Source organism: Capra hircus, chromosome 23 (assembly GCF_001704415.2).
Source record: "Capra hircus breed San Clemente chromosome 23, ASM170441v1, whole genome shotgun sequence".
NCBI lineage: Eukaryota > Metazoa > Chordata > Mammalia > Artiodactyla > Bovidae > Capra > Capra hircus.
In genome coordinates, this window is record NC_030830.1 from 36,137,863 (window position 1) to 36,153,113 (window position 15,251).

General features: G+C 38.3%; 1 protein-coding gene across 1 annotated transcript in view; it reads right to left on the minus strand.

The window, feature by feature from the left end:
* DNAH8 (dynein axonemal heavy chain 8) overlaps window positions 1-15,251 on the minus strand; it is a 312,973-nt gene that overhangs the window by 209,738 nt on the left and 87,984 nt on the right. The window contains exons 27-34 of the mRNA XM_018039316.1: window positions 14,860-14,986; window positions 13,823-14,058; window positions 11,671-11,775; window positions 4,865-4,978; window positions 3,492-3,554; window positions 2,854-2,954; window positions 1,132-1,269; window positions 736-976 (exon numbers count right to left, since the gene is read on the minus strand). Of these exons, the coding sequence (XP_017894805.1) occupies window positions 736-976; window positions 1,132-1,269; window positions 2,854-2,954; window positions 3,492-3,554; window positions 4,865-4,978; window positions 11,671-11,775; window positions 13,823-14,058; window positions 14,860-14,986 (1,125 nt within the window). The remainder of the gene's footprint in view (window positions 1-735; window positions 977-1,131; window positions 1,270-2,853; window positions 2,955-3,491; window positions 3,555-4,864; window positions 4,979-11,670; window positions 11,776-13,822; window positions 14,059-14,859; window positions 14,987-15,251) is intronic.

Genomic DNA, 15,251 nt, shown 5'->3' on the forward strand with positions numbered 1-15,251 from the left:
AATAACTCTGATAAGGGGTTAATATTCAATATATATACAGCAGATTGATACAACTCAGCAGCGAAAACCACCAATCTGATTTTAAAATGGACAGAGGTTCTAAATAGCTATTTTTCTGAAAAAGACATACAAATAGCCAACAGGTACACAAAAAGGTGCTCCACATCACGTATCATCAGAGAAGTTCAAGTCGAAATCACAATGAAGTATCACCTCACACCTGTTGGAATAGTTGTCATCACAAAGACAAGAAAGAATATCAGTGAGGATGTAAAAAAAAAAAAGGAATCCTTGCACATTGTTGATGGAAATGTAAATAACACTAAGCATAAAAATGGAAATGAACCGATTAAAAATCTTGAAGGAAATACATAATAATTTATTTACTAGACTAATAGTAAAAAGTATAGAATTAGAAGGTTGGAAAGTATTCTGAGGAATCCACCAAGAAAACAATGTAGAAATAAACAGAATTTTTTAAAAGAGTATAGTTAAGGGACAAGCAGGACAGATTAAGGAGCTCCAAAACTAATTCAAATAATTATATTATCTCCTTGAGTTACAGCATTATTTTGCAAAACCAAGGGATGTTCAGGATCATTTGAAATTTTGAGGGTACATTATATAGACCAATCAGTACACCCATGAATAAAATGTTTATTTGTACAATTTTCAGGGAAAAAAAAAGGAGACATTCTTTAACAGATCATTTGTAAGACCTTAAATCCTATGTACCTCGATATCATCCTTATTTTTAAGGAGTGGTGCTTCCATAATATTTCTAAGACAAAAAGAATCTGATTCCACATCAAATGGGGTTCCGGTTAACTCAGAGATACGATCCCAGTGCCTCTGTTTCATTGCCTTATTGGTCATCATTTCTAGTAGAGGACATGACTCACTGAAATCATCAATTCTCTTTTTCAGATCCAAAAAAGCTTGCCAATCTTTAAGTCCTTTTGGCAGTTTACGACATCTTTAAGAAAAAAAATTATTTCATCTATACATTTCTTTGCAGAAGGTGTTATGAATACATAGCAATATATCAGAAGATAAAATCATTTGTGAAATTCCTATAGGATCCTAAAATAGGCACTATAAATTGGTAAGTTTAATGCGATTGAAACTCACCTGTTTTGAAACTCCAGAAGTTCTGCATTAATTTTTTCAATATCTACATCTCCCCAAAGTATCTCATAATAACCACTAATATTGCCCATCACAGTATCATACAGTCCATACAGCTTCTGCAGCAAGTTGAGTTCCTTTCTGGGAAACCAAATAATTAAGTCATTATGTAACATATATTTTAAAGATAAATTCCATTATTGGATAGGAATTCATCTAATCAAATATTTCATACATTATGTGTATAATGTCTTATACCAACATGCATACAACTCCGTCAGTTTCCAAACAAAGCTCCATCAATTAGGTCAAGGTTTATAGCTCTCAAATATTCCAAATTATAATATTATGTGCCATTACCAGTGTGTTTAATTATTACAACCATACCAATCACTGCAAACAATGTGACCAAAACTTGGTAACAAGAGCAAAGTTACGGCTAATGTTTTCTTTAATCTCTTTACTTTCAAACGCAAGCTGCATTTTTATGATCATGTCTGCCTTTAAGCCTGCCTTTTAAACATCACATTCCTACCAAAAGCTTTCCCTTGTGTGCCCAGAGGCAGTTATATCCAAAACAGAAAGAAAGGAGGGATTCTGGGGCAAGTAAAGGAAAACTTCTTCATTGCGTGGCACCTGTGCTCGGTCACGTCAGACTCTTTGCGACCCCATGGACTGTAACCCACCAGGCTCCTCCGTCCATGGGATTTCCCAGGCAAGAATACTGGAGTGGGTTGCCATTTCCTTCTCCAGGGGATCTTCCCACCCCAGAGATTGAACCCAGGACTCCCACATTACAGGCAGATTCTTTGCCAGCTGAGCCACAAGGGACACCCCAAAATCCCATGGATGGAGAAGCCTGGTAGCCTGCAGTCCATGGGGTTGCTAGAAGTCGGACACGACTGAGCGACTTCACTTTGACTTTTCACTTTCATGCATTGGAGAAGGAAATGGCAACCCACTCCAGTGTTCTTGCCTGGAGAATCCCAGGGACGGGGGAGCCTGGTGGGCTGCCGTCTATGGGGTCGCACAGAGTCGGACACGACTGATGCGACTTAGCAGCAACAGCAGAGCCACACGGGAAGCCCAAGAATACTGGAGTGGGTAGCCTATCCCTTCTCCAGAGGATCTTCCCAACCCAGGAGTCAAACTGGGGTCTCTTGTGTCTTCTGCATTTCCAGGCAGATTCTTTACCGCTGTGCCACCTGTGAATACTACACTTAAAAGTGAAAGTGAAAGTCGTTCCCTCGTGTCCGACTCTTTGCGCCCCCGTGGACTGTACAGTCCATGTGATTCTCCAGGCCAGAATACTAGAGTGGGTGCTTTTCCCTTCTCCAGGGGATCTTCCCAACCCAGGGATTGAACTCAGGTTCCCTGCATTGCAGGCGGATTCTTTACCAGCTGAGCCACAAAGGAAGCCCAAAGCCTACCCCTTCTCCAGGAGATCTTCCCGACCCAGGAATTGGACCGGGGTCTCCTGCATTGGAGGCAGATTCTTTACCAACTGAGCTATTAGGGAAAACCACACTTGATGTTAGCCAAAAGGCTATATTTTTTATATGGAGACTGTGTGTTCAATGGAATAGGAATAGCTAGGAATGAGGGGACTATTTAGGAATTTTCCAAGCCAGACCCTTCTCTGTACAATGAAGGATTTAATGATGGCATGTTCACCTAATGGACAGTTAACTATTTATAATAAACTTGTTCAATTTCTAAACTTACCTAGTTTTGTGTAAAACCTCATAGTCAGTCACAGGCAACCCAAAAAGTTGTTCTCCAGATGAATATGTAACGAATTTCCTCCATAGATCATCAAAATTGGCCTATAAAAGGTTTTTAAATTATAGTAAGATGTAATTAATTCAGAACCCATTAAAGTAGAATTTATTATAATCAGGATAAAAGCTATATTGAAGTTTATTTAATATTATCTATGAAACAAGGATTTGTGAAGCAAATTTATGCTGATACCAAGCTATCAGAGGAAAAGTTAAGTACTCAGGAAAATTAACTTTCAAGCATTCTGAAAGTAATCCTTTTATATAAAATTATTTCTTTAATAAATTAAGTGGTCCCCAGACATACATTTCAAGCTCCTATAAATACATCTGAAAGTAATGAAACTACATTTGTAAAATTCTATAATTGAGACTTTTCTACTATTCTAGACCGTCATCTTTCCTACAGGGTTCCAATAAGTAAAGAAGTAGTATAATCCACTCAATCTTGGGTATTCCTAGTAAAGAAGAAAACACTGATTTTTGGACAGCGGCTCTGTATTTCCTTGGTGAGATGACCATGGAAGCCACCTAAGTATAAATGCAGGGAATGTCAATGTAACTACAAAAATGCAATTTTACCTGAAAGATCTGTAGCCTGTTGCTAGCTTCTTGGGGTGGTATATTTGGAACCATGGGTCCTTCCTATAATGAATAATATAATCAGCATTTTAATTCCTAATCACATATATTTATCAATTTATTAGGTTTATCTATTATTTCCTTTTAAAAATCATAAACATGATTTTTAACTTACATGATCTAACTTTGTCCTGTACATGAAGCTCTCATTTATTTTTTGTAAGTTTCATTGAGATATTATTCACATATTATACAGTCCATTCATTTAAAATGTACCCTTCAACAGTTTTTATTATATTCACAGACTATGATCACAATCAATTTTAGTACATTTGCATCACTCTAACTTCCATTCATTTTTTTAAGGACCTTGACATAGCTAACAAAATATGTGATTAAATTACATCTTATATGACATTTACAATACAAGAACTCTGTTTCATTTCATTTACAATCATAAATGATGGTGTTGTGGTTGTGCATTAGAATAATTGATACATAGTCCTGAGAACAACTTCCTCTCACTAATAGTCTAGCCCGATATGGAAACAGAGACACACATAGGTTGAATACTTGAAATTAGCAGAAGGCAGTCTTTGGTGGCCATGAGCCAGAAAACAGTTTGCAAAAAAGACCCCAAATGGTCTGTACAATCATAAATATTATGGATATGCTAAATAATATGCCTTATTTCCAGTATAACAGAATAATAGAAAAATAAAATATCAACTAGTCAAACCTAAAACAGATGTTCAATACACATTAAAGAAAAAGTGTTATAGAAGTAGCACCAAGGGCTTAAATTATCTTATGATTTTATATCTACTATGATCACTAAAAGAAAGTAGAATATGTTAGGGACTACATCCAACTTCTGAGTTTAAACTTCATAAAGCTCAAACATTATCAGTCATATACCACGTTGAATAGTCTGTGGGACTAACCAAGGATGACATTTATTATTTATGTTCAGAGACCCTTCTGGTTCTCTAAGAGTTAGAGCTGGGAAGAAATCAGTTGCATGATACCCCGGCATTTGGACATTCATAGTTTCTTAACAGCTTTCCAACAAAGGTACTACATTTTTAATTGTGAATATGTTGGCCATAAGGAAGGACAAAAGCAGATTCTGTGTTCCTTTCATGATTTCCAAAAGTGTTGCTCCTTTTAGCAGTTAAATTGTTTCTCTTCTCTCTTATATAAAACATGCTTAAAGGAACAGCTATCCCCTCTTTTTGATAGCTGCAACTATGCGAAGATAGCCTCTTGCACACAACGTACAAATCACAGTATATTTCTCAGGGTTCATCACTTTCATCTCATATAAACATTGTGCCAAATATCTTAACACAGAGCGTGAAACACTTAATTACCGTCTCGTACGCTTCTGCAAAGTTCATTACATCCTCACGAAAAACTTCCACAGATTCAAGTAGATTACTTTTAAACTTTGGCTGCACTTGTACTAATTCATCTTGTACAGAAACCTAGAATTAAAAAAAAAAAAAAGGGCTCAATGTGAGAGTGAAAGCAATGTATTTAAATGAAAAATACAAATTCTACTCCAGCAAGTTTGTTAATCTCACAGATATGCTATGAACGAGGATGTGTCTGAAATGCTAATTTGTTAAAAAACACACACAAACAACTCAGAAATAAACAATCTAAATGCATCAATGAGTCTCAAATCATTTTAGCTCATGACCTAAGAGGCACAGCTATTTAACTGCAGTTAGGAAAATATTTTCTGGCTGACCCAGTTCAGGCAGTTAATATTGCCAAGGAAACAATTAAGACTATGAGCCTAGTCTAGGCCACATGTTGTCTCCAGGACCAGGCCACGGTCTGGGATTAGAAATCTCTAGTAGGTTCCTGTGGTTGCAATAATTAGAGCAGTTCCCAGTAAGAAAATGATATTACTCTAGGTAAAAAGAATAGCAAATGTCTTCCACAACGATTTTCAAACCTTCTGCTTAAATATGCAATCATTGCTATTGCTGTTGTTCAGTCATCAAGTTGAGTACAGTTCTTCGCAATCCCATGTACTGCAGCACACCAGACTTCCCTGTCCCTCTCCATCTCCCAGAGCTTGCCCAAGTTCATGTCCATTGAATCAGTGATGCCATTCAACCATCTCATCTTCTGTCACCTTCTTATTCTGCCTTCAATCTTTCCCAGCATCAGGGTCTCTTCCAATGAGTCAGCTGTTCACATCAGGTGGTCAAAGTACTGGAGCTTTAGCTTCAGCATCAGTCCTTCCAAAGAGTATTCTGGGTTGATTTCCTTTAAGATTGACTGGTTTGAGCTCTTTTCTTTCCATGGAACTCTCAAGAGTCTTCTCTAGCACAATAGTTCGAAAGCATCGATTCCACTGGAGGAGGCTATGAGAACCCCAGGAACTGTATAAAAAGGCAGTCATTATACCTAACACCTAATTTATGCTTTCTATCTGCCAGGTTCTTTACATATGTTAACTCATTCAATCCTCACAACCACCCTGCGTGGTATATACTACTATTATTTCCATTTTACAAGTGAAGAAACCAACACACAGAGACTAACTTCCTCAAGGTTCCAGCACTAGTATGTGACAAGGTCAAGATTCAAAACTTGGCAATGTGATTCCTGGGCTCTTGCTCTTAACTGCCCTCAACAGTAGCATCTTTCAGGGTTGAAACATATACCGCTTTAAGCTTTATGGTGACTGTAGTAAAGAATGGGTCAGTAGGTTTAACAATAACAGAGAGATAAACCCAAGTGAATCTTTTAAACTGAACAATAATAGAAAATTGGGCTTTACTAGATCTCAACTGAGGGCTCCCCCATATCCTTCCTAGGACTCACTGTCTAGACTAACCAGCAAGTACTTTTTTAAAATAAGCAGTTAGTCAATACTGAATATGAAGCCCCCAAAATAAAAATTGTTATTAAAAAATTTTATACACATCTTCTCAAGCCTTAAACTGCATTTTTAAAAGCTTCTAAAATATTCCTAAAGGACCTCATGAAGAAATTAAGAAACAAAGGTTATTAACTTGCACCAGATCACCCAACTGGCTGTGGCAGAGCCAGAATCACAAGTCATGACCCCAGTTTCAGCTCTGTGTCCTTGCTACTGTGTCCTGCTTCAATCTCAGTGACAAATCTCTCCATAAATAGGAAACTTTAATCCAACATTAATTAATATGCAACAAAAATTTTAGATTAATTAAAGAATCTGGACCCTCCCTTGGAGTTCACTTATTTTTTAAATTGTTAGGTTCTTCTGTACAACAAAGTGAATCAACCATATGCATATGTATATCCCCTCCCTCTTGAGCCTCCCTTGCACCCCTCCCATCCTCCTCCTCGCAGTCATTACAGAGCACTGAGCTGAGCTCCCGGTGCTGTACAGCAGGGTCCCACTGGCTGTCTGTTTTACACATGGAAGTGTATATATGTCAATCCTAATCTCCCGATTCATCCCACCATCGCTTTTCCATTCACTTTTTTTACATTTATTTTTTATTGAAGGATAACTGCTTTACAGAATTTTGCTATTTTCTATCAAACCTCAACATGGATCAGCCATAGGTATAATGTTTAAATATTTACCAACTTCAAAAATGCTTAGAGAAAAATTTATAGCCATAAATGCCAACATTAAAAGAAAAAAAAAAACCTCAAATCAGTAACCTAACCATCCACCTTAACAAACTAGACAAAGAAGAAGAAACTAAACCCAAAGAAAGCAGAAGGAAGAAAACAATTTAAAAAGAGCACAGATAAACGATACAGAGAATAAGAAAGCAATAGAGAAAATAAACAAACTAAAAGTTTCTTTTTTGAAAACAGCAATGAAAGTGACAAAGTTTTACCTAGTATAACCAAAGCCTTCTTCAGCGATCAGTGCAAAGAAATAGAGGAAAACAACAGAATGGGAAAGACTAGAGATCTCTTCAAGAAAATTAGAGAAACCAAGGGAACATTTCATGCAAAGATGGGCTCGATAAAGGACAGAAATGGTCTGGACCTAACAGAAGCAGAAGATATTAAGAAGAGGTGGCAAGAATACATGGAAGAACTGTACAAAAAATATCTTCATGACCCAGATAATCATGATGATGTGATCACTAATCTAGAGCAGACATCTTGGAATGTGAAGTCAAGTGGGCCTTAGAAAGCATCACTACAAACAAAGCTAGTGGAGGTGATGGAATTCCAGTGGAGCTGTTTCAAATCCTGAAAGATGATGCTGTGAAAGTGCTGCACTCAATATGCCAGCAAGTTTGGAAAACTCAGCAGTGGCCACAGGACTGGAAAAGGTCAGCTTTCATTCCAATTCCAAATAAAGGCAATGCCAAAGAATGCTCAAACTACTTCACAGTTGCACTCATCTCACATGCTAGTAAAGTAATGCTCAAAATTCTCCAAGCCAGACTTCAGCAATACGTGAACAGTGAACTCCCTGATGTTCAAGCTGGTTTTAGAAAAGGCAGAGGAACCAGAGATCAAATTGCCAACATCCGCTGGATCATGGAAAAAGCAAGAGAGTTCCAGAAAAACGTCTATTTCTGCTTAATTGACTATGCCAAAGCCTTTGACTGTGTGGATCACAATACACTGTGGAAAATTCTGAAAGAGATGGGAATACCAGACCACCTAATCTGCCTCTTGAGAAATCTGTATGCAGGTCAGGAAGCAACAGTTAGAACTGGACATGGAACAACAGACTGGTTCCAAATAGGAAAAGGAGTACGTCAAGGCTGTATATTGTCACCCTGCTTATTTAACTTATATGCAGAGTACATCATGAGAAACGCTGGACTGGAAGAAACACAAGCTGGAATCAAGATTGCCAGGAGAAATATCAATAACCTCAGATATGCAGATGACACCACCCTTATGGCAGAAAGTGGAGAGGAGCTAAAAAGCCTCTTGATGAAAGTGAAAGAGGAGAGTGAAAAAGTTGGCTTAAAGCTCAACATTCAGAAAACGAAGATCATGGCATCCGGTCCCATCACTTCATGGGAAATAGATAAGGAAACAGTAGAAACAGTGTCAGACTTTATTTTTTTGGGCTCCAAAATCACTGCAGATGGTGACTGCAGCCATGAAATTAAAAGATGCTTACTCCTTGGAAGAAAAGTTATGACCAACCTAGATAGTATATTCAAAAGCAGAGACATTACTTTGCCAACTAAGGTCCGCCTAGTCAAGGCTATGGTTTTTCCTGTAGTCATGTATGGATGTGAGAGTTGGACTGTGAAGAAGGCTGAGCCCCGAAGAATTGATGCTTTTGAAGTGTGGTGTTGGAGAAGACTCTTGAGGGTCCCTTGGATTGCAAGGAGATCCAACCAGTCCATTCTGAAGGAGATCAACCCTGGGATTTATTTGGAAGGAATGATGCTAAAGCTGAAGCTCCAGTACTTTGGCCACCTCATGCAAAGAGTTGACTCATTGGAAAAGACTCTGATGCTGGGAGGGATTGGGAGCAGGAGGAGAAGGGGACAACCCAGGATGAGATGGCTGGGTGGCATCACGGACTTGATGGATGTGAGTCTGAGTGAACTCCGGGAGATGGTGATGGACAGGGAGGCCTGGCATGCTGCGATTCATGGGGTCGCAAAGAGTCGGACAGGACTGAGCGACCGAACTGAACTGAACCAAAAATAAAAGAAAAAGGACTCAAATTACTAAAATTAGAAAAGAAAGGAGGGATATCACTACTTACTTTACAGAGTGATATAAATATATAAATAAATAAATAATAAATTTATTTATATATTTATATAAATATATTTTTAATATAAATATATATGCTGCTGACACTAAGTCGCTTCAGTCGTGTCCAACTCTGTGCGACCCCACAGACAGCAGCCCACCAGGCTCCCCCGTCCCTGGGATTCTCCAGCCAAGAACACTGGAGTGGGTTGCCATTGCCTTCTCCAATGCATGAAAGTGAAAAGTGAAAGTGAAGTTGCTCAGTCGTGTCTGGCTCTTTGTGACGCCATGGCCTGTAGCCTAACAGGCTCCTCCCTTCATGGGATTCTCCAGGCAAGAGTACTGGAGTGGGTTGCCATTTTCCTTCTCCAGGGCTCTTCCCAACCCAGGGATCGAACCCCAGTCTCCCTCATTCCAGGCAGATGCTTTAACCTCTGAGCCACCAGGGATATGCAAATCAAAACCACAATGAGAGACCACCTCACCCATTAGGTTGCCTACTATCAAGAATACAAAAAATAACAAGTGAGGATGTGAAGAAATTGTAACCCTTATGAACTGTTGGTGGGAACATAAAATAGTGCAGCTGCTATGGAAACAGTATGGCCGGCAGTTCTGAAAAATTAAAGATAGAGTTGCTGTGTGGTCCAGCAATTCTGTTGCTGCTAAGTCGCTTCAGTCGTATCCGACTCTATGCAACCCCATAGACGGCAGCCCACCAGGCTCCCCCGTCCCTGGGATTCTCCAGGCAAGAACACTGGAGTGGGTTGCCATTTCCTTCTCCAATGCATGAAAGTGAAAAGTGAAAGTGAAGACGCTCAGTCCAACTCTTAGCGACCCCATGGACTGCAGCCTACCAGGCTCCTTCATCCATGGGATTTTCCAGGCAAGAGTACTGGAGTGGGTAAATATCCAAAAGAACTGAAAGCAGGGTATCAAAGAGATAACTGTACATCCATGTCCATACCAGCATTATTAACAACAGCCAAAAGGTGGGAGGAACACAATCGCCCAATGATGAATGAATGAATAAACAAAGTGTGGTATATGCACATGATGGGATATTAGTCAACACTGAAAAGGAAGGAAATTCTGACATATGTTACAATACAGATGAATCTTGATGATATTACGCTAACTGAAATAAGTCAGTAACAGAAAGGATAAATATTGTATGATTTCACTTACATGGGAGAAATGGGGAGCTGTTGTTTAATGGGTAGTTTCCATTTTGCAACGCGAAAAAGTTCTGGAGGTTGGCTGCACAGCAATGTGAATACATGTAACACTACTGAACTCTACATGTAAAAATGATTAAGATGGCAAACTTTAGGTTATGTGTATTTTGCTCCATTATATATATATATATATATATATATTTTTTTTTACCTTAGTACAAAACTACTGTAATCAAGGCATGGGGCAGGCATATGGATCAACAAATTAAAGTTGAGAGTACAGAAATGAATCCTTACAGTTAACTGTTTTTCTGCAGGGTGACAAGACAATTCGTTGGTGAAAGCAGTCTTTAGAACAAATGTTCCTGAGACAACAGGATATCCACACATGTTAATGTGACGTTGGACCCCTAACTCACACCATACACAAAGATTAACTCAAAATGTAACAAAGACTAAATGTAAGGGTAAAATTATAAAACTCTCATAAGAAAACATAGTAGTGACTCTTCATGACCCTGGATTAGGCAATGGCTTCCTACACACAATACCAAAAAACAAGAAACAAAAGAGAAAAAATAGACAAACTGGACTTGCTCAAAATTAAAAATTCTGTACTTCAAAAGACACCATCAAGAAAGTGAAAAAACCCTCAGAATGAGAGAAAATATTTGCAAATCTTTTGATTAAAGGACTTACATCCAGAATATATAAAGAACTCTTACAACTCAAAGAGACAAATAACCCAATTTAAAAAACAAATAACGGATTTAAATTCAACCTTTCTTCAAAGAAGATATACAAATGGCTAATGAGTACATGTAAAAAGATGCTAAGAACTATTAGCCATTAGGAAAATGAGGTGCTGGTATGTGAGACAGTATGGATAAACCTTAACAACATTATTCTAAGTGAAAGAAGCCAGTCACAAAAGACTAGATATTTTATGATTCTACCTATGTTTAAGCATCCAGAAAACGCAAATTCAAAGAGATAAAAAGTAGATTAGTGATTGCCAGGGGCTGTGGTGAAGAAGAGAATGAGGAGTGATTACTAATGGGTATAAGGTTTCTTTTGGGACGATGAAAATGTTCTAAAATTAAATAATAATGGTTGTACAACTCTGCATATAGTAACAATCACTGAATTGTATACTTTGAAATGGTAAATGTTATAGGATGTGGATTATATGCCAATAAAGCTACGAAGGTAATATATATTGAGCTTTTGAAAAGTTTGAAATGTATTTTTTTCTGGATATAGTCACTTAATAAAAGAAGGATTAAATTTGTACTCACCGCTTTACTCTGCAATTTGTTGAAAGAATATCTCAAGGTGTCTACTGCTTCTGATTCTTCTTTGGTGACTTCAACTTCAAACCGGTTTAAAATAGCATAGGCTTCCTGTGCAGTGGGGGCAGATTCAGACACATCACAAGGAATGCAATTTACAAATGACTTACAGGCCTTCTACAAACACATTCCCACGTCTTTTATTAAAATTACCTATTTATTTGGCTGTACTAGGTCTTGCAGCATGTGGGATCTTTAGTTGCAGCATGAACTCTCTATTGCAGTATGTGGGATCTAGTTCCCTGACCAGGGATCCCCCCAGCACAGCACCATAGCCAACCAGGGAAATCCCCACTATGTCTTAAAAGGATGGTTCCCCCAAATTAAATGTGTATAAAAAACTCCTTTAGAGTATCACTGACATCAGATATTGACTCTAGAGACCTCAGGCCCTGAAATCTGAACTTAACCAAGGTGATTCTGGTGGAGAGGAGACCAATCCCTTTGAGCTATCCTCCAAGGAAAAACACCCTAGAATAACTTTCTGCCTCTCTCTTCCTGATCTTGTGCTGACACCATGCAAAATGTCTTCTCATATTCTATTACAATAGAGGTTGGCTATATAAGGAATGGAATGACATGATATTCTGAAGAGCAGACACTAGTGAACAAACGAAAGAAAAACAAATTCATAGGTACAGAGAGCATACTGGTGGTAACCAGAAAGGAAGGAGGACAGAGGGATGAGTGAGGGGGGTTAACTGGATGGTGATAGCTGGTAATGAGATTTAAAGGTGGTGATGGCTTTACACTGCATATAAATATTGAGTTATAATCTTGCACAACTGAAATCTGTATAATGGTATATACCAATTTTGCCTAATTTTCTTTAGAGTGATGAGTTGGCAATCAGCTTTACCAAAGGAATTTATGCTGAAAAACTGCGCTTTGGCAGTCAGGAAAAAATGGTATGATAACTTGTTAAATCTTGAGAAGCGAGGGGTCAGCATTCAAAATATCTGAATACTAAGACTTAAAGAAGTAGTAAAGGTATGAATTTCATTAGCTACCAAAGAGCACAAACTCTAAATGGGTTCAAGAAAGCAAGGCTCAGTCATGAACACCGGGTACCAAAAGGAGGTACCAATTCCCCAGGTTTGCAGGCAATTGGGGGGAGTGCGCTGTCCACAGAGAATCTAAAAAAGTTACAAAATGAACTGGATCTGATCTTTATTATCACCATGAGCCAGAAATTCTAAGTATTAGCCATAAGTACTTGTGGTAGAATAACAGCCTCCCTATTGTTATCCACACCCTAATCTCTAGCACCTGGGAATATATGTCACCTTACACAGCAAAGGAGACTTTGCAGATGTGATTAAGAATAAAGAATCTGAGAGGGGGAGATTATCACAAAGGTTCCTTTAAGGGAAAGAAGGAGGCAGGAGATTTAGAGACAGAGATGTGAGGACAGAAGCAGGGGTAAGAGTGATGCCACTGCTGGGAGGGAACCAGGAACCAAGGGATGCAAGCTGCCTCTGGAAGCTGGACAACACAAGGAAACAGTTCGTCCCTGGAGCCCCTGCTGACATGTTGATTTCCGCCCCATCCCACACTTCTGACCTCGAGAACTATAAAATAATAAATATGTGTTATATCAAGCCGTTGAGGTTACAATAATTTGTTACAGAGGCTAAACAGAAAACTAAAACAGTACTCTTTCCTAAAAACATCTCCTGTTGATCTAAATCCCAACAGCTACTTTTGAACCTAAATGGACCATTCCCAACCATGGTATGCTGCTGGTCATAGGGGAGACACATAGCTCATTTCTAAGAAAGTCAAAGATATTTGGGGAACTTGCCTAATATGTCAGGACTGAAGTCAGAAGGTACAACCACTCTTTTCTGTAAAATATAGGTACCAGCATAAAAAAAATGAACACTGTCTAGACCAGTACAGCATTATTAATACATTTCCCTTGGTATACTGTTCACTGTTGATAATTATCAAAGTCCCTCTAAGAACATCAACATCAGAGAGGAAAAACAGGAAGATTGTGCCATAAAATAGATAAATAAATCAACTTTTTAGTGTTTCTCTATTTAAAAAAAAAAAAAAGGCATTTCAAAGAGAGGAAAATGCAAACATTTCTTACTTCAATTGGTCCCAAAGTCATGTCCATTTGAATTTCATTATCACGGATACAAGACAAGGCTTCCATTGCAAATCTGACATCATCTAAGTCACGAATAGGTCTAGATAACTTTTTCAAGTATTCATTGATAAATGCTATCATGTCTGACATTTTCTTTTTGTATTCTTCATTCAAATATCGACAGAGTAGCATCTTCCATGCTTTAGCCTCAATTGATAAGGCCAATTTCATTGGCTCTAGTGAAGACAGAAAAAGATCAAAATAAAATACTAGGTGACATTCTCAAACAATTCACTTCATGTATAATCTGAGCATTTATAATTGTCCATTTCATTGTCACCAGCCACACTGAGCACTTGAAATGTAGCTAGTCTGAATTAAATGTTCTGTAAGATTACCAGATTTTGAAGACTTAATTCCTATCCCAGTGAAGTATGTTATGCTATTCACAAGAAAGACACCGAAGTCTATAGAGAAGAATTTTGGAAATTCATTCGAACACTATCCAGTGTGAACCTTGCTCTGTTTCTGACATCCTATTAGCAGCCCTCACTCGTTTCCCTGAATTCCTCCAGGTAACCTCTGCATGAGACCAGCAGCCTGTGATGCTGGGAACACTAGGCCCGTCCAACAGAGCTCCCCCTCACTATAGTTAGCCATAGAATCAGCTTGGGCTTGTGATTTCAGACACTGTCTCATCACCCTCTGATACTCTAATCCCACTGGACTAACTTTTCAGGAGGCCTCCAGCTGTTCTGATTCTTATCTCTTGTACACAACCCACTCCCTCCAGTAACACATAGTTCCACCTATAGTTTCAGTTGCTGGATGCCAGCTTAGTATTAACTGCATTAAGCCACTTTGGTATAATATTATATATATACACAATGTGTATCTATATTTAACATATATACAAAAAATATTGGCGGTCCAAAATACTTAATAGTTATAATACTGCAGATTAATAACTGCCTCCTAAAATGAAGTCACATTTCATGTGAAAAATGCAGATACTTTACATAGTATTTTTAAAGTACCTGTATGCAATTCAAGTGCTCCTACAACTATAACAGGCTTCAACTCATCAATCTCCTGTTCAAAAGTCGCGTAGTGTAGAATTTCAGATCTGATTTCAGTCAGAGAGGGATTGTTAGCCAAAAACTCCTGTGGCAAGGAAAGAATCAACACTTTCTTCGGCTTTTTGACAATGTAAATCTTATACTTCTAATAGGTAAGTTAGAAAATTGCATCTGCTTATATATTTTTCCTCACGTATGTGCTATCAGGCCAGGGGCTCAGTAGAGAAAGGGATGAACTGTTAGTACTGGAAGAGGAGGCTACGTGAGGAGCTTTCACATTCCTGGTTGGTTGTTTATAGCCCTAAAGTTTCCTTGAGTTTCTAACCAAATACACAGGTAAGCCTCTGTAA